Source organism: Leuciscus leuciscus, assembly GCF_965113295.1.
Source record: "Leuciscus leuciscus genome assembly, chromosome: 2".
NCBI lineage: Eukaryota > Metazoa > Chordata > Actinopteri > Cypriniformes > Leuciscidae > Leuciscus > Leuciscus leuciscus.
In genome coordinates, this window is record NC_138726.1 from 44810645 (window position 1) to 44829219 (window position 18575).

General features: G+C 38.0%; 1 protein-coding gene across 2 annotated transcripts in view; it reads right to left on the minus strand.

Moving 5' to 3' along the window:
• The window catches only part of exoc6b (exocyst complex component 6B), a 98844-nt gene that overhangs the window by 44472 nt on the left and 35797 nt on the right, over nt 1-18575 (minus strand). For both annotated transcript variants that reach the window (XM_082158843.1, XM_082158842.1), the window contains exons 9-15: nt 12196-12279; nt 10759-10805; nt 10090-10210; nt 8906-8977; nt 8107-8204; nt 7075-7180; nt 5352-5461 (exon numbers count right to left, since the gene is read on the minus strand). In XM_082158843.1, coding sequence (XP_082014969.1) covers nt 5352-5461; nt 7075-7180; nt 8107-8204; nt 8906-8977; nt 10090-10210; nt 10759-10805; nt 12196-12279 — 638 coding nt within the window. The remainder of the gene's footprint in view (nt 1-5351; nt 5462-7074; nt 7181-8106; nt 8205-8905; nt 8978-10089; nt 10211-10758; nt 10806-12195; nt 12280-18575) is intronic.

An 18575-nucleotide genomic window follows, 5' to 3' on the forward strand; every position in this document is an offset into this window, starting at 1 on the left:
GGCAACAAACGCATTCCTCGCAAATTACTAAATCGTCCCTCATTGTGCTGAGAAAAGCAGAGGAGGAATTTGAAAAACGTTCCTCTCCTCAGCGGGGGAAAAAACTCTGAGCTCTCTCCGCTGACTTGGCAAACAGGAGAGCAGAACAGAGCAGAGAGTTGGAGGTCAAAAAAAGGGAGAAATGGAGGTGCTATTCAACCACAAGATGCTGAGAAGTTGCTTGCAGACCTACATACAGATTATAATATTAGCATCAACTGTGACGTTGCAAATTCATGGTGACGGAGATATTTTTAGTTTTGTGAATTTTGTTCAAATTTCAGCAAAAGGAATGTTAGGTTACAGTCATCAGTTAATGGATTTTGAATACCATAACACTGCTCTGATCTTGAACATTACAATATGGAAATGTTCCTAGTATAGCGTTGAACCTCAACTAGGGAAAGGCCTGGCTTTAAATTGAGGACTGAAAGCGAGGCATTGGTCTTTTGTGACAATCTGGAAACTGACAGTGTCTGGATGAATCCAAAAGCCTCTGGCTATTCCTCATTTTAAGAGGGAGGGGGCTGCAATACAGAAAGAGAAATTGTAGTCTGATTAAACACAGACGTTTTACTGGCATTTACGTTTGATTTATTCATCCATTCTACTCTCTCACTTATTCAGTGAAAATTAAGGTGGGGGTTTGGTCTGATAAACAATGATCTGAGAGAAACAGAGGAGAAGGGAACCAACGGAGACTGAAAATGTCCAATTAACTTCATTGGAAAAAGAGAAACTAAACCGAAGAAGAACGCAAGACAGCTACGTTTAGAACGTATGTTTATTAGCTATTCAACCATCACAAAAAGTAACGTTTCAGCAAGCTTTAACTCAAGGGTAACTTCAGGTTAATATGGTAAATGCACATTTGTAAAGCGGCTCTCATGAGGGAGGTCTAAAGTTCGCTGGACATGCATTGGGGGAGTCACATACATTCCTGACGTCTGGTCTCCAGGCACCTGCACATGGACTTGAGCCCCTTACCTCCCCCTCTGACCACATCTCATCTCAATATTAGTAGAGGGAGACCACAAGGACTAATTGCCTCCGGTGGACTAGTCTGGGTAGTATGCAGAGCTGTTCTTTTGCTCCTTTGGTGTGTCAATCATAGGTTTCCGTTACCAATAGCAACACGCTTTTTTTTCTCTACACCCTTCCATACATACACTACACACATACCCAGCATCCTTTGACCCCACCATCTGAGACCTCTGGTTGAACGCCATCTGGCCGCATGCACTTGTGCTAATAGGGATCCATTTTTACAAATATGTCAAATACGAAAAAATCCAGCGAGTCGAGCCATTATTTGACAGTATTCTTAAATTAGCTGTGTGTACGGGGGATTTTGGCTTGATCTGGAGCCCTTGGACCCCACACGCCGAGGCACGGACTACTGCGAGCGCAGCCAAAAGAGGTCAAATGTTTATTGTTGAATTTTAACTGACATTTGAGCGTGGGGACCGGCCACGTTCTGAAAACCACATAGAACATGACTGGTGGAAGTGAGCAGGCAGAGAGTAGCCAAAGTCTTTGTAGGGGTCCCTATAAAACTGAGCCAGCTTTCTCTGCCAACATCCATACAGAATTATATATCACGGACACCTTTAAAACACAATACAAATGCTAAATCCAAAAAGGCTCCTTTTTAATTACTATTCCCATAGAGTCTAAAAGCCAATGTTTGGATTTTACCACTAAGTAAAGGATAATGTTTAGTGATTATTATACAAAAATATTTGACTGCAGAATGCCAAAACTGATCAGACAAAATCAAGCATTCTAGAGAACACAGTGTAATAAATTATTTTTGATTATGTTCTGTATATTTTTCCATCTAATTCAAGGGTGTATCATTTATAATCGGAGACCAGATTGGACAAAATGCCATCTTACTGTGCGCAGGCAAGCACATGGAACTTAGTGATTTACTCATTTCATTCACCAGTATGAATACCTGTAGATTCAATAATTTCATGAAATCATCCTGCAGACGGGATTGGACTGAGCCAAATACTTTGACACCTCTGACAAAAAACCAAGTAGTTACCCTCAACGTCCATTGCAGATACACTCTCTCCAGGATTTGGACAGTCTAGGAGAATTTAGGACGCACAGACTCCGTCAGACAGGAAAAAAAGGTATTATTGCTCATTTAAAGTCATTCTTGCAGTGATTGTAGAATATATCTCCAAAAACAATACTTTCACAGCACAGGTAGTCCTGGACAGGCAATCATTGCTTGAAATTAAGCCAGAGTCAGGAAATACATTCATCTTTTCTACTGTTATAATAGGCATCTTCTATCGGACCACTCTACAGGCGACACTGTTAAGAGTGTCTGGTTGGCTAGACAATGTCTCAGACACAAATCACTAATGATGATGATAATGGAGTAGTAATTTGGTAGGATGCCGGTTTCTACATGTTCTCTGTCCTGAAACATGTTCCCTCATTTCCTTAGTAAACCTTTAAACTGCAACAACTACACAAACATGCACACAAGAATTAGGATATCCAACAGAGACATCCGCTTCTAAAGTAACCAGACCTGACGAGGCACTCAAAGAAAGAGCCAGAGACAGGGAACATCAAACGATCACAATTGAGAGGACTCGTCTTAGTGCATAGCTCAATCAGAAGGAGGAAGACGGAAATGCCAACGACAGTTCTACAGACAGTGACCTTTAGCCTCGACCCCTTGACCTACAGTTCCATTCAGGGTATTAGGAGAAGGGATGAGATATCAGATCACAACACAACGTGACTGAGGTTAAGGGGTGGTTGGGAGATGAATGCTTAAAGATTTTAATACAAAAGGTCAAAGGTTCATTCCTAAACAGAGGTGACACAGCAATGAAACCTGCTTGAGTAAGGCACTTAATTAAGATAAGGCACTTTTTTTGTATTTTACGGTGCACTATGGAAAAAATGTATTGGATAAAAGCATCAAAGATGATGTACACTATATGTCCAAATTAAAGACATGTCTAAAATTATTAGTGAGATGAAAGTCCATGAACAAATACTATAACGATAACTACAATGATAACTATATTAGTGTCCACACCCATGGCCATAGCCAGCTATGAGGCCACCGAATTCCAGACTTCAGTACATTTTTCATATTTAAAAATAACATTTGAATTTCTCTGAATGACTAATTGGCAGTTTAAAACTCCTTCTATGCATGCATGTATGTATAATTTAGTTTAGACAGTTTTCTAGATAGTTTTCTTAGAGTGTCCGTGGTGTGAAAATTATGATGACGGGGCTTGAGAGAGAGTTGTGAGTGAGGGCTCGGGTGCAGCGAAAAAAGGCCCATAGACAGTGCGGGCAGGTCATTGACAGGATACCACATTCAGTAAGAAAAATTCAATGATAATCATGGTATTATCTGTAAGAAACTGTATCAACGCTATCAAAAACAGTAGCATAATAACACAAGTATACTGATCTGTGGAACAAGAATGAAATATGGCAAATATGCAAACACTGGCCATGAAGAAGACTATATGCTATTTCACAATATGCTATTTAACCTTTCACGAAGTTATACTAAAACAATTCATACTGTAAGAGCACATACAATGTTAGTATTACTTATCATCCATACAGCAATGCTTATTAATTAAACAACAAAAAATAAAATGATTACCTAGCCTATGGTAAAGTATTAGCAAATTGTGATGCAGTAAATAAGGTCTAATTTAACAATGTCTATCCCCCAAAAACAGACAGAACAGAGAGAGTATAGTGTAGAATGGCAAAAAGGGTCTGACTAAATACATTAGTGCAATTGTAGGCGTTATTATTATAGCACAATTCTTAACACCCCACACTAAAGCTCACTTATTTCCAAACACTGGTTATGGCCATGTCCACACCAAAGGATAAATGTTATTTTTATTCTAAGTGCTCTATGGTTTAAACACTATGGTTTAAATGTTTGGGGTCGGTACAATTTTTTTAATGTTTTTCTTATGCTTATGTTTCTTATGCTGTCCATGGCTGCATTTAAAAAAAAAATGTAATCAAAAATACAGTAAAAACTGTAATATTGTCAAATATTATTCGTTTAAAATAACTGTTTTCTGTTTGAATACATTTTAAAGTGTAATTTATTCCTGTGATAGAACAGCAAAATTTTCAGCAGCCATTACTCCAATCTTCATTGTCACATTATCACTTCTTTGATTAATAGAAAGTTCAAAAGAACAGCATTTATTTGAAATAAATGAAAAAAATGTGTGACAATTGTCTTTAATGTCACATTTTAACAATTGAATGTGTCCTTGCTGAATAAAAGGTAATGTGATTGCAGCGCATACTTTAAAGTTGGATGGATTTTGATTGGCTGGGTCGTTACAATTGTGGACTCCAGAATCCTCTTAAGAGTATTTTTAAAATGTAATGGTTGAAGGTATTATTCTTGTTCTTAACTGATAATAAATTGAATAACTAGAATACACTGGTGCAATTCTATTCCCAAAGTCTGCTCCCTAAAAACACTCCTGAATCACTGAATCCTGCATTCAAATTAAAATTTCACCTCTGTCACCCACCAGATGAATATTGTAAGTCTAATCATTACCACTATTTGTGGCATCATTCATCCCCATAGCACAAATTGATTGGGATGAGCAAATCACTTAAAGGTTAATATACAGGGTATCCTAAGCATCATGAGCAATAACTTTGCCTTAATTCATTTTACTCTCTGACATTATATAACAGGTTGCTAAGCAGGTCTTTTATTGGGAAATCCACAAGTGCTGTTTTCACAACTGTTTGTTTTCTACACTTGTGAAATGGACTTCTCTTCTGAGAAATATCATAAAGGGAGATCATACCGAAGCAACATTTCACAGAGCCATTTATTCTGTCCAACAGCCTGCAGACTGGGAATTCAGGGTAGGCCACACTAAACAGCTCGGCGCATCTGGCAACCTCATCAGTAATTCTAAGAAATCATAAACTGACCAGAGATCAGTCAACACTAGGAGAAATTCCTTGAAATAACACCCACTAGCACCAAGCACGCAATTAATTAGGAAAACACACAGAAACTGTTTGGTGCAGACAGAACTTCCTCTCTAAGGCTCAGCGGCTACTCTAGGGGATAGGCAAAGACAATGGGGCAGGTTTAGTGATTTCATAAAAGAAGAATGAAAGGTTAAAAAAAGGCAGTTCAAAAATAGGTACGTAAACTGGCATCCAAGCAGCATGATTTGCTAATGAGAACATTTGGACAAAAGGGTTATATATGCAGGTGTGAAACAGATTAAAGTATGTTTGAACGCTCGTACCTAAGGTGCAAGTCCTCAGAGTATTTCAGGCAGGCGTAGATGAATTCTTTGATTTGTGAGTATACTTTAGGCACAAATTCAGAAAATGGCAGCTTCTTCGGAAAAGGCATCTGTTTGGAAAAAATATATGAGTAAATTAATAAAAAATAAACAAATAAATAAATCACAGTACATAAAGCAAGTGTTCTGGAGGGTGTATGAAATCAGAAATATAAACTAAAGTATGTGAATTATTCTTTAAATATTTATTTGAGCTATAAAGTTGTCTAAATCGTTCATTTGACGTGGGACTACTTTTCTAGGGAGACACTTCTGGTTCTGGGGCTGTATAACAGAAACACTTTTTTTTTTTAAAGCTACACTGTGTAATTTGTTTAGTTGATTCTTAGCAAAAAACACTTAGTTCTTTCAAAAATATATGTGCTCATTAATGTATATTTACTTCTTTCAAGTAATAAAGTATTCTCGTAAGTTTATAATCTGCCATTGAAAGTACATACGGGTGAGGGGTTCGAATGCCGGTCGCCATGTTGCCCCTCCATCTTGAAACTACATTAGCCAAAGTAAACATACCTGTAAATTCAAGCTTCGCCTTTCACGCTTTACACTCAGTGACACAGAGACGAATGCGAGGGGGAGATTACTTGCGACTGCCGGCAGATTTGAAAGATTGCTGATGGAGGATCACGCCTATTCACGAGGACATGTAGCAGAGTCGCCAAGGAAGCGAAAGAGAGAATTAAAACGTCAACGTGACAGGCAAATCAGCAAGACCAAAGTCAATACTGGAGTAACTTTTCCCAGATGGACAGAGCTCATGAGGAGCAAAGATTTTAAAACGGACGCCGAAGTTGCCTGCTTTCTTCTCGGCAGGTAATCCAGCCTATTTGTGTAAATTCGAAGTTTTATAGTTGCTTGTCTAACCATAATATGGTTGTGCATAACGCCAGAACGACCTCTAGTATAACTTGCGTTACTTTTCCTCACGTCAATGGTGAAAAAGTATTGTTTACCTTGTAACATAAATCTGTGCTGCGACGGATCACAGGTGATAGTTTTAAAGGCGCAATTGGACGAAGTCGAACTGGAAGCCATGTTAATCTTGGAATAATAAGGCCACCGTAGGAGTTAAAATTGAAAGGAACAGATACTAATATTCACTGGGTAGTCATATACAATTTCACCGCTAGATGGGGGAAAATATCACACAGTGTAGCTTTAAAACATGATAAATGTCACTTAAGAAGTTATCTTTAGCCAAGAATTAAGATTGCTGTAATATATAATCCCTGGGATGTATTTTAACAGCTGCCTTGCCCTGTGTACTTCCATTGTAAGTGCTTTAAATAATCAAAATAAAAAATATTGACAATTCGCAACAAATGCTGCTAATAGAGCGCACCAGGGATTTCCCTTTATAAAAGAAAACACAAAGGCAGCCTTATTGCATGAAAAATAACAACTGCAAGTGCATGTATCACCAAGAATGGTAGCATCCTTTGATTACTACAACAGTATTGGGCAGTAGTTCTTTTTGACGTCAATGGGAGAATTCAAATGTATGGCTTTGTTCAAGTATTTCAGAGGATGCGCATGTTAGCAATCAACTTCTTGGACAACAGGAGGATATTTATGTCTTTGTGGAGACTGGAGGGTGTGTAACTGAGGGAATCTGTGAGAAAAATATCTAGGATAAAAGCTTTCTTATGTGCCTAATGCTCACCTTGTCGAGCTCTGGATCCTGGAAGGGGAATTGGCCTGCGATCCGCTGGTACTCCTCAGGGGACGTCACGGGAATGGGGCTGTAGTTGTCCTGATCCAAGATTTGCCTAACCAACAGAATAAGTGTGAGGGGAAAAGACCTGACTTCACAGATGAACTGATCATAAACCTGAGGAAAACAGCAGGATATTTAAGAAGACTAAATAATCTAAAAACCATTTACTGGACTCATGAGAAGTGTGTCTGTCTGTGTGTGTATTTGTGTAACTCAGTCAAGGCTAACACACACAACAGATCTTCCTTGAATGCCTGTTCCCACAGTAATGATATTCTGAGTCATTCAAAGACTCCAGAGCATCATTCTTTTATGGAGTGAGTCAAGTGTCTCTAACAGGGATCTAAAAACGACTCCAACAAGGTTACGACAACCTTTCCAAGTCATCTGCTCTTAAGATTCAGCCGAGGAGCTCCAAGGAGCTTTAACATTTTTTTTTTTCAACGAATTGACATATTTTGGATTAAATGCTCTTTAAAGGATCCCCAGCACAAAAAAAAATAGAAAATATTTGTCCTTCAAGCAATATGATTTAGTCATATGGGTGTAATTTGATCAGTGATTTTAGTTTAATAGTTTGGCCTGACAAAAATTCTCTGTCCTTCAACTGTCCTGTAATCCACAGCCTCTGCAAACATAAATCTCTGAGCACTACAGGTATAAGATTCAGGCAATTTCTTTAAATGGTACTTTGATAGAGGGCATTAAAAATGTATATTTCATAAAAAATGGATGTTTGGTTACCAAGTATTGAATTGCAGATCAGAACAAATGATGTACAGTAAACATAACCTGATTTAAACTGAATGTGCCTTACATTTGGGCATAACCCTATTAGTATAATTCCTTCAGTATGGATTTCTCAAGGGTCATAAGGTGATAACCAAATCATCATTATCCTTACTCAAATGAAAAACCGAGGCATCGAGATGAAGAAAACAGAGAAAAGGGAGAGAGAAAAGGAGAGGCAGAAAGCACCTGAAGGACTGGTTCCACTTTTTCAGCAGTATCTCCCCATATTGATCCCTCATCTCCAGCAACATGTCAAACAACTGGTTTACTGGAAAACCATAACCCTGCAGAGAGAGAGAGGGGAAGAGAGGGGTGGATAATACCCAGCTCAGTTGAAAACAGGAAGCAATGCATGCAACTCTCAGCAGAAATCAGAATGAAATATTGTTTATACATTTACATTTGTCCAACGTATTTCTTAATAAAAAATAAAACACGCATGTAAATTATTAAATAAGATATTTTCCTTCCATCTAAATAATTCAAGCTTGAAAACATACCTAAGAGTATTTGTGTTTTTGCCATTCACAAAGAACACATACTTGCATTCAAAGACAATGAGAATGCAGGGATCTCAAGGCACATCACTTTTAACTTGAGGGCAATTCCACGCAAAACTGTCACATCCATAACTCCAACTAAATACCATGGCATTGTGTTGGCGTTATGGATGTGACAGTTTTGCGTGGAATTGCCCTTGACACTGCATTGCAGTTGACTGAAGGCTAGAGATATGATACATTATATCAAACAATATACTGAACCTTTTTGTAATGTTTATTCAATGCTGTATTTGTTTATCACAATATTTGTTGTCACAATATTGTCTATAAAATGATACTTTTCACAAAAAAATTGTTATATGTGATTATTTACTTGATTTAAAAAAAAAATCTAATCATTTGACACCCCTTGTTCTTAGAAGTTATCCATATAAACAAGAGCACAACAGCTGTCTTGATGGTCAGGTACTACCCCATCTCACCTGCAGTGTGTCGGCAAACAGCACTATGAGATTCTTCAGATCTAAAATCAGGTCTGGATCAGTGCAATAAGACTGCAAAGACACAAGAGAGAGTGATGGATTACAGCAGAAGCAGAGGAAGGAAAGCACAGGGATTAAGATTACTTGGTATAAATGTAAAAAAAAAAATTACAATTGTCATACAGTTGTCAGATACTTATTTGCTAAAATCAATGTTTAAAAAAATAAAAAATAAAAATAATAATAATAATAATAATAATAATAATAATATTATATATATATATATATATATATATATATATATATATATATATATTTTTTTTTTATTTTTTTTTTTTTTTTATGTGAAACATTGATTTTAGCAAATAAGTATCTGACAACTGTATGACAATTGTAATCTGGGAACTTAACAGTCTGGTTTGTAGTCCTAAAACCCAGAGGAGGGTTGGTCTTTTTGAGCCATAGGTTCCCTCAGAATTTTAATAGGTTTTAGAGAAGTGTTTTCAATTTATGAGTAAAATAAGGACAACTACCATCACACAGATGAGAGTTAATTTACGAGGACAACCGTGGCAGTTCTTTACATTTTTAAAACCACTGTTTCAGACTTCACATTTGAGGTAAATTTACACAACTGTTCAAGTTTGTAAGTCAGTAGGATTCTTATGGCTGGGGAGACATTATTTCTTCTATTCATCAAGGGTGCATAAAATTAAACAATACATTTTTATTTTATTTTTTAACTAAGCACACAAAAAATTATTTGTAAGTTTCTATTCATAAAAAAATATTACTATAACTACTACCATATAATATTACTATTACTATAAAATATTAGCTAGAGTGAACATCAATATTTCACAATATTACTGTTTGTACTGCATTTTTGATTAAATAAATACTGACTTGGTGAACATAAGAGACTTCTTTCAAAAAAATCTTACCGACTGCAAACCTTTGAACGGTAGTATATGCTGTACAACGAAATGTGAAAGCACAGTGTCTTCAAGTAATGTAAGTCACCACCTTATTGTACTAGAAAACCACTATCCTAAAGAGGGAAGTCATGGGGAATTAGCCTTCCAGGTTGGCCTTCAAATTGATGCCTTGACTAAACAGATTTACTGCTTGTCTTTTGACTTGTCTTGCTCAGTGTGTGTTGAGTGTGTAGTGTGCAGACATACTGAATGAGTACGCAAGGCTGCAATAGTCTTGGAAAGAGCCAGCTCCCACAATTCCTCCACATAGGCCCTGTTTACCAGGCCCTGCGTGGTGTGCAAGATGTGGTCCTCCACTACAAAAAAACTACAGGACATATACAAAGAAAGGGTATGAAAGAGAAACAGTGAGTACTTTACAACATAATACTGTATGAAAACATTTCATTAAACTACATCGCTAATATCCCAAATGGTCACACTGAGGCTATCCAGCACCCAAAGGAATCAGAGTCATCAAACAGGCCAGCAACATTCCCAAAAAAATCCCAGACATCTCACTGTGCGAGTGCCCTGAGACTTTTTTGTGTAATTTAGGATGTTTGCAAAAGCCTCCATTCCAGACACCGGCCTTCCCAATATTCCCATCCAGACACTCGGAATAACACCAATCTGCCAGTCCAAATCTCCAGAACCATAAATTCTAAAGCTCAGAGAGTTTTCCGGCAGCACTGGGATGGAGAATCAGGAAGGGCCAGAGCAAGGGGAGTGTTTGGCAAATGGGAGGGTCTGAACACTGAGCCAATAAAAGGATTCAGGAGTTTTAATTCTATCCTGTATTAAAAACATTATAAGCATCTATAATTGATTTTCAGTTAATTTGGCCATTCAAAATAAAACGTACACTGCACTTACCCAACAATTTGATTGAAGTAGCGCCTGTATCCCTCTAACGTTTCATGCTGGAGACCACAGGAGAGAGGAAGGAGAGTTTATGAACATCAGTCAATTGAGCAGTCTACTATAATAATTTTTTTTGTTTTATTTTATTTTTATTGCTGAAATAAACTAGATTGACTTAAAACATTTTTGTTTCATATGCTTTAGAATTCATTATTTCTTTGAATTTTTTTTACCTTTATTACATCATTAATAAGTCATATTTCTGATCAAATAACAACATACCTGTACAATCACATTCAGCAAAGGTGTTGAAGACTTTAATATACACTACCAGTCAAAAATTAGGGGTTAGTCAAATTCTTCAATGTTTCTTGAAAACAATTTTTCTTATTCTCAATGTTGAAAACAGTTGCTTAAAGCAGGGCTATGCAGTTTCGGGAATTTATTCGCTGTATTCTCGCTTTTTGCTCGCAGGTTTCTCTATAGAGCTCCCCCTACAGCTTCGGAATAGATATTTGACAACACTGTCGAAAAACTCGTTGGCGACTCTCAAATACCAGAGGCTAGTAGATTAACGACATCAAAGCAGATGGGACATTCTTTAAAACGTCTTCTTCATTCGGGTTCGAACAGCGTGAGGGAGCGCAATAATGACAGAATTTTAGCAGATTTTTTTGCCGTAAAGCAAAGCGTTACATCGTGAGACCTGATATCACGCGATACTTCCTGACGCTGCAGCCGGCGGCCCGCCGGATTAAAGTTGCAAGGGTGGTTTTTCGGCTCACAGGCGCTTGGGGGGTGAGAGACGACCACCATTCAACCCGAAAAAAGTCATATAACTATTTCAATGACTCCGAAGCTGTTCTGTTAAGGTAAAAAAGTTACTTAGTTCACCTTTAATATTTACAATATTTTTTGGAGGGATTCTTTGAATAGAAAGTTCAAAAGAACAGCATTTATTTGTAACACGTCTTTACTTTCATTTTACATTTTACTTTTGATCAATTATTATTTTTCCTTGCTGAATAAAAGTATGAATTTCTTTAAAAGAAATCTTACTAACCCTAATCTTTCGAACAGTAGTGTATACCTGAAGTATTTTGTAATGACATCAACACTGAGTGCAACTGAGCTATATTTTAGCTGGAACGATGGTTCAACATCATTTTCCAATCGTTGTGCAAGATAATGAAAACTCTATATGAACACATCTACACTAGAGGTCCCCATTTGAATTTTCAGGCCCTAAATTAACTATACCTTGGTGTCAAGTTCATTGTATGCATCTATGTCAATCAAGTATATATTTTTATGTTATGAAGCGCTAATGACTTACCACCTCACAGTTCCTGAGAGTTTATGTCAGGTGATGTTAGTGATTAGGGTGGTGCAGTGAATATTATAGGAGGGTGTCAGACAGACATGTTCTCAGGCGGTGTAAGGTCGTACCATGTTAGAGTGAGGCTGCAGCACGAGTCTGGCCTGTTTCCGCCGCTGCTTCCTGTAGTAGTTCTCAAACGTGTCCCGGGCACCCTGTGTAAGGCAGATACACATTCTAAGCACCTGAGGGAGAATATGGCTCTCAATTTGTGTGTACAGCTCTGTGACCAATGAGCATCAGTCATGTAAGACTTGTGTTTACACCAGAAAAGCTCAAGATGAAACAAGAGAGGGAAGGTAACGACGGAGAGAAGCAGTTGACACAGGAAAACAGATTCCTACTTGTAGAGACCAAGCTAAACTGAAAAAAAGAGCATATCGGGTACTCTCTCTTCTAATCTCATAGTATGACTCAGAATACAGTGCAGCAGAGGCTTGTGGTCTAAAAACAAAGGCACTCATTCAGCGCTTAAAGACTTGACCCTTTTCCCAGAGTCCCAAAGTGCAGTTCCTGTCCACCTCACACAGACTGCTATCAAAGTCTATAAGGGCATGACACCAAACACATGCACACACGTCCCAGTCAGAAAAGAGCGCAGAAACAACACAGACACGCACAGAGAGACAGAGATAAAGACAGAAAACAGGGTCAGTACGGTAGGACTTATCACTACCTGGTCAAGTGTCTCTGAATTTATCTAGACGGAGCGGGTGACTGTAACTCTTATAAAAGGATAATACAACAGGACAAGACTTGGCCAGCTATAACACTGCACGGCACACTAACAGAGCTTCTCATGTGTCCACAGGCAGACTTGAATGTCAATTGATTCCAATAGATTTTGACAAATCTAAGCTAATAATGTGATACACTAAGCAAATACATACCACACATGAAGTCAAGGCAGACATAAACACGGTTCCTTATTTGAATATAAGAAACGGGCAAATGCACGTTTTAAATATGCCCTACGTTTCATAAAGAGGAATGAAAACACAATGAGGCCTGACTCACTTGCAAGGAAACTGCAAAAAAAAAGAATCCAAATGATTTCTGGAAAGAAATCTAAAGAATGGATAACTGTAAAACATCTTTGCCAACGAATATTGATGGTGTAAGCGTCAATATTTAAGTCTATTTTATCTGTGATGTTAGTGCCTATTAATAAAGACAAAGCTGGCAAAATAAATAGCATGGATAATTACCGGCATATAGCTCTGGACAGTATTCTATCCAAGGTCCTGGTGAGGACTTTACTGAATAAGTTGGAACAGTTTGTCCTGACCATTGACAACCAGTTTGGTTTTAAACCTAAACATGGCACAGATAGTATGTGTATTTTTGCTTTAAAGGAGATTTTAGAATTGTATAACAGGCATAATTGCACAATTATTATGTGTTTTATTGATGCCTCTAAAGCATTTGATCGTGTACCGGTAAATCATAAAAAAAAGAATTCTGGCTTTTGGTATGCTCATCAGTCAATGCATGTAAAATGGGGTCTCGGTGTCTGCTCCATTCAATGTATGCAATTTTTTGCAATTTGCAACTTTCTCTTTAATGTTTATATGGACGATTTATCGAAGCTGCTAAACGGCTGTGGAACAGGTTGTATGGTTGATAACACTATCATCAACCACTTGATGTACGCCGACGATTTGGTGATTTTCTGTCCATATAGTGCTGGCCTTCAACAGTTATTGAAGGTTTCCTCTCAATATGGCTCAGACTTTGACATTAACTACAATGCAAAGAAGAGTAATGTTATGATTGTTAGGAGTAGGGAGGACAGGAATCTATAATGTCCTGAATTTTCTCTGTCTGGTATTGTCCTTAAGGTATGTGATGAGGCTAAATACTTCGGAGATTATATAACTGATGACCTGTCTGATGATTAGGACATTTATAGACAGTGTTGTATGATCTATGCACAAGCTAATACGTTGATTTGCAAATTTGGTATGTGCTCAGGATCTGTGAAGACTGCACTTTTTAGAGAATATTGTACCTCTGTATACTGCCCATTTGTGGCGGCATTACAGAAAGAGCAGCATGCAGAAACTCAATGTAGCATATAATGATGGAATGAGGCTGCTACTTAAGGTGCCACGATGGAGCAGTGCAAGCCAAATGTTTGTCAGTGTTGGCGTGCCCACGTGTTCTGCGCAATATCATGTACAGATGTATGTGTAGGATGTGAGACTCTGCAAACAGTATCATTTCAACTCTGACAAACCTAGCCCTAAGTTCAGTCAGGTTCTTCTCCAGTATGTGGAACCATTGGCGTTTTAGCCTACATGTAAACGCATGATATTTTTTTATTTGTATTTGTCTGTTATTGTTTGTGTTTTGGACCACGTGTGTCCTTAAAGCTTTGATTGATTGATTGATTGATTGAATACACTGTAAAAAAAAAAAAAAAAAAAAAGAAAAAAGTAAAATGCTACAGTAAAAACCTGTTTATTGGTTAACCGCAAGTTAACCATATAAATGGTTCAACATCCCCCTGCAAGTCATTGTACTGTAAAATACTCTCAAGTTAGTTTTTTGCAAATACATACTATGCACTATCGCATTAATTAATCGCATTAATACAGTGAAAAAAATTCAAAGTAAATTCCAAGAAGTCCCTGTGTGACACATGACATGACTATATATGAATAATTTTGTTTCTTCTTCTTTTTTATAAGTAATGTGCATTAGGGTGTTTTGTGATATATTTTTCTGTAATTTAGTACATGTTTAATGCATTTTTTTAGTGTCATGCATGTTACCTTGATGGTGTTTTGTCTTCGTGTCTATGATCCTGTGCACCGTCTATGCATGTTTTATAGACAGATCACTTACGATGAAGACTGACTCATAATGCAGCGTTCTATTTTACCACTTGTATTATTATGGTGGTTATTAGTACATTTTAAAGTACAACGCAGAATTTGGTACTTCAAGTAGATTGGTATATTATGTCACTTAATGAAATATATAGTTACAAAATATGCGGTAATAATGGAAACATTGTCACTGTGCTTTTTACAGTGAATTTCTGATTTAACTGGATATTTTTACTTATTTACTCTACAGCGATTTACAGCATACTTATTATGCCAGAGTCTTGACTAAGGGCACACTAGTGATACTGAGACCCTTGAGGGTTTGAACTTGCAATCATTCGGTTACCAAGCCCAAATAGTTTACAACTAGGCTACGCCACCAAGACCACCCAGATGTAATGATGTGAGAGGAAGAATAAGGTTTGAGAAATAAGAATTGGAAGAGAAAACAGTGGGCACAGAAATGGAAAAAGCATTATACAAATTTCTAATTACTTCAGAACAACCTGAAACCTTTAATAACAACAGGGATCAAACAGATACTTTGCTTTGACCACAAAGGCCTTCAGAGTGCAATGAAAGACAGAAGTTTGAACAATTCAGTGAGAAACACAAAAAGAAAGTATAAGAAAGTAACTTGTTCAACACTGAGTGCAACAACACACACACACACGCATACAAACCTTCTCTCTCACAAAAAGTGTTGGGAAGTCTGATTCATTTCTGATTCAAGATGGTTCATTCATCAACTTATAAAAAAAAAAAAAAATGGATTCAATGATTCATAGCCACTCGCTTTAAATTATGAGCAGCTGCAGCTTCAAAGTAGCTTCCCCAAAACTGAACAGTCCGAAGTATTGCAAAATGACTCCTGCACAATATACGGTCATTGATGACACAGACTCTTTGGAGCAGGGTGTATATTACCTCAGAATACTTAAAAATAAATTTTGGAGAAAGAGCAAAAGGGATGTAAGAGAAGGATGCTGTGTTCTGTGTGAAAGGAATTTAACTGAGTGTGTCCATCCTGTTGGCTATACAAACTTTTGTGCGGTTACTAGACTGAGAAGAGCAGGTCTACCAACTACAGTCTAAACTCAGTTAATCAAGTCCAAATGCTCCATCTCATATAGGTGTTCCTTAACCTAAACAGTCAAAATCAAAGGAGAACAGTGCCAACATCTCCTTCTCAAGGGTTTCCTGCTGCAGTTGGCCCATCACAACCAGTCTCTGTTTTTACTGATCTGAACACAGACCAGAACTGTCAGAGAATTGAGACACTGTTCAGAGTTCCACCAGGAGCAAAGAGGAGGAGTTTGAGCTGGAATAGAATAGAATAGAATAGAATAGAATAGAATAGAATAGAATAGAATAGAATAGAATAGATCTATGACTGTTCAGAGTTCCATCAGGAGCAAAGAGGAGGAGTTTGAGCTGGAATAGAATAGAATAGAATAGAATAGAATAGAATAGAATAGAATAGAATAGAATAGAATAGATCTATGACTGTTCAGAGTTCCATCAGGAGCAAAGAGGAGGAGTTTGAGCTGGAATAGAATAGAATAGAATAGAATAGAATAGAATAGAATAGAATAGAATAGAATAGAATAGAATAGAATAGAATAGAATAGATCTATGACCGTTTTACACTACAGTTCTACAGGAGCAAACAGAGGTAAGAGTACAAAGTGACCCCAGGAAATCCCCACCAGCCTCGGATTTCTGACATCATTAAATGTCTGCACTTGAGGTCATACGAGTTGAAAAGAAAAATGCCATTTCATTTTGGCTGTGTTCTTGGCAATGTAAAAACAATAAGAGGTTATGGTAAGTGTAAGACCTTGAGGCAGAGAGGTCACACTTTCAACAACTAAACATAAATATCACACTTCCTCTTTTCTCTGCCTTCTATTCTATTGCAGTCCACTGTTCTTTTAATTCCACCACTCCAGAGGGATAATCTTTTTCCTCTGTCCATTTGAACTGTATTATCTTCAGATTCATAAAAATGTCAATTGTTTGATTGCAGTGTGAAGAAAAACTTAAAACACATTGTCTTCTATTTAAGTTTTTCAGCCAAACTTGACAAAAGAACAGGCTGTACCCTCCAATGGGCACTTTGACCTCTCTCTTGTCCTGTTCTCTTTCGCCATCCTTATTCTTTCCATCCCTCGGCTTGAATTTCCAACCAGAGTTCAACTTCCTGTTCCTCCGCAGCAGCTCCACACTTATAGTTCCAGGCCTCACAGTCATACTGTCACACACACATGCAAAAAATAAAAAGCCAAGGGACACCGTGGCCGGGTCACGACCCCTTGGTATGAAAGAAACCCAGGTGAACCCCCTCAGCGCCTCCTGCCATCTGGAGTGCAGCCAGCTCAGGAGTCAGAGAAAGACCAAAAAAGCGCCATTGTACATCTACAGGACCACGGTCATGAACAAATTCTATATTTTACTTGTTTCCCTCCCTTCCACAAGTGTCTCTCTGTGCCTCTCACTCTTTACAGTAGCGTGTAGCGGTGTTTACATGATGTTTGTTTAGATTATCTGGAGTGATGTCACACTAAGGCCAATCGCCATATAAACATACAACAGTCTCAACAACTTCCTTCCTATGGGGGCGTTCAGGCCACTGAATATACAGTGAATGGGAAGTATCTGCCATAGGCGCACTGAAACAGGCGTTCATGAGTTTGTGCTCACCGTTTGAACAAAAAAGTTCTTCAGGGACATATAAAGTGCAATTCTGATTGTTTTTGTATAAATAAGCATTGTGATTTCCCAGGGTCTGAGGTGACTCAAGGGTCACCAGGGAAAGGAAAAACTCGAACATTCCTTCTTAAAAAGAAACACATCGACTCACTTATCGGGGCTCTTTTCTCATTTGTTTGCTTTTTTCCTATAACCTCAAAACAGTGTGTGTGTGTCTCCCTTCTATGACTCCCTGGTCACTTTCAAACAACTCTGGTCCTTTACTTTTCCTCCCTTTCCTCTGCGTCCTCAGACGGCTCCTAGACCGGGTTTCCAGAGCAGCTTTGGACTGGTCAAAAAAAGGGCAAGACATGAACTCTAAAGGCTTCCTCTCTACCCCGATCCCCCACATGCCATTCTCACCAGCTTCCATTACAAAGACTATTGTAGTAATGACAGTCCATCTGCTCGCACATGAAATTTACAGGCCGAAGGGTCATAAAAGTGACATTCCAACTCAAACAATTCAAGAGTCTTCATGAGGAGCTGTCAGCACGTACACTCCGAAAACAAACACGTGCGCCCTTGTGTAAAAAAAACCAGACGTACCCACCCAATCATGTAGACCTACACCAAATTCTTGGTCGCATTTTGAAGCATACCACAAGAAAATAGTTTAAAGACTCTTGACTCCACAAATGTGTGTGTCTAGCAAGTTAATAGTTAATAAATTAACACTGATGCATTTTTCATTACTTGTGACTGCGTCAAATGAAACATTTGTTTGTGCAGGGAACATTCCAGGGTACTTTTGGGTGGAGAACTTGCTGGTAAACTATGGAGCAGTTTCCACTGGCAAATTTCAGCAAAGTCATTGACAAACAACTGGTGCTAGCCGCTTAGATTTAAAATGACCAGCCAGCACG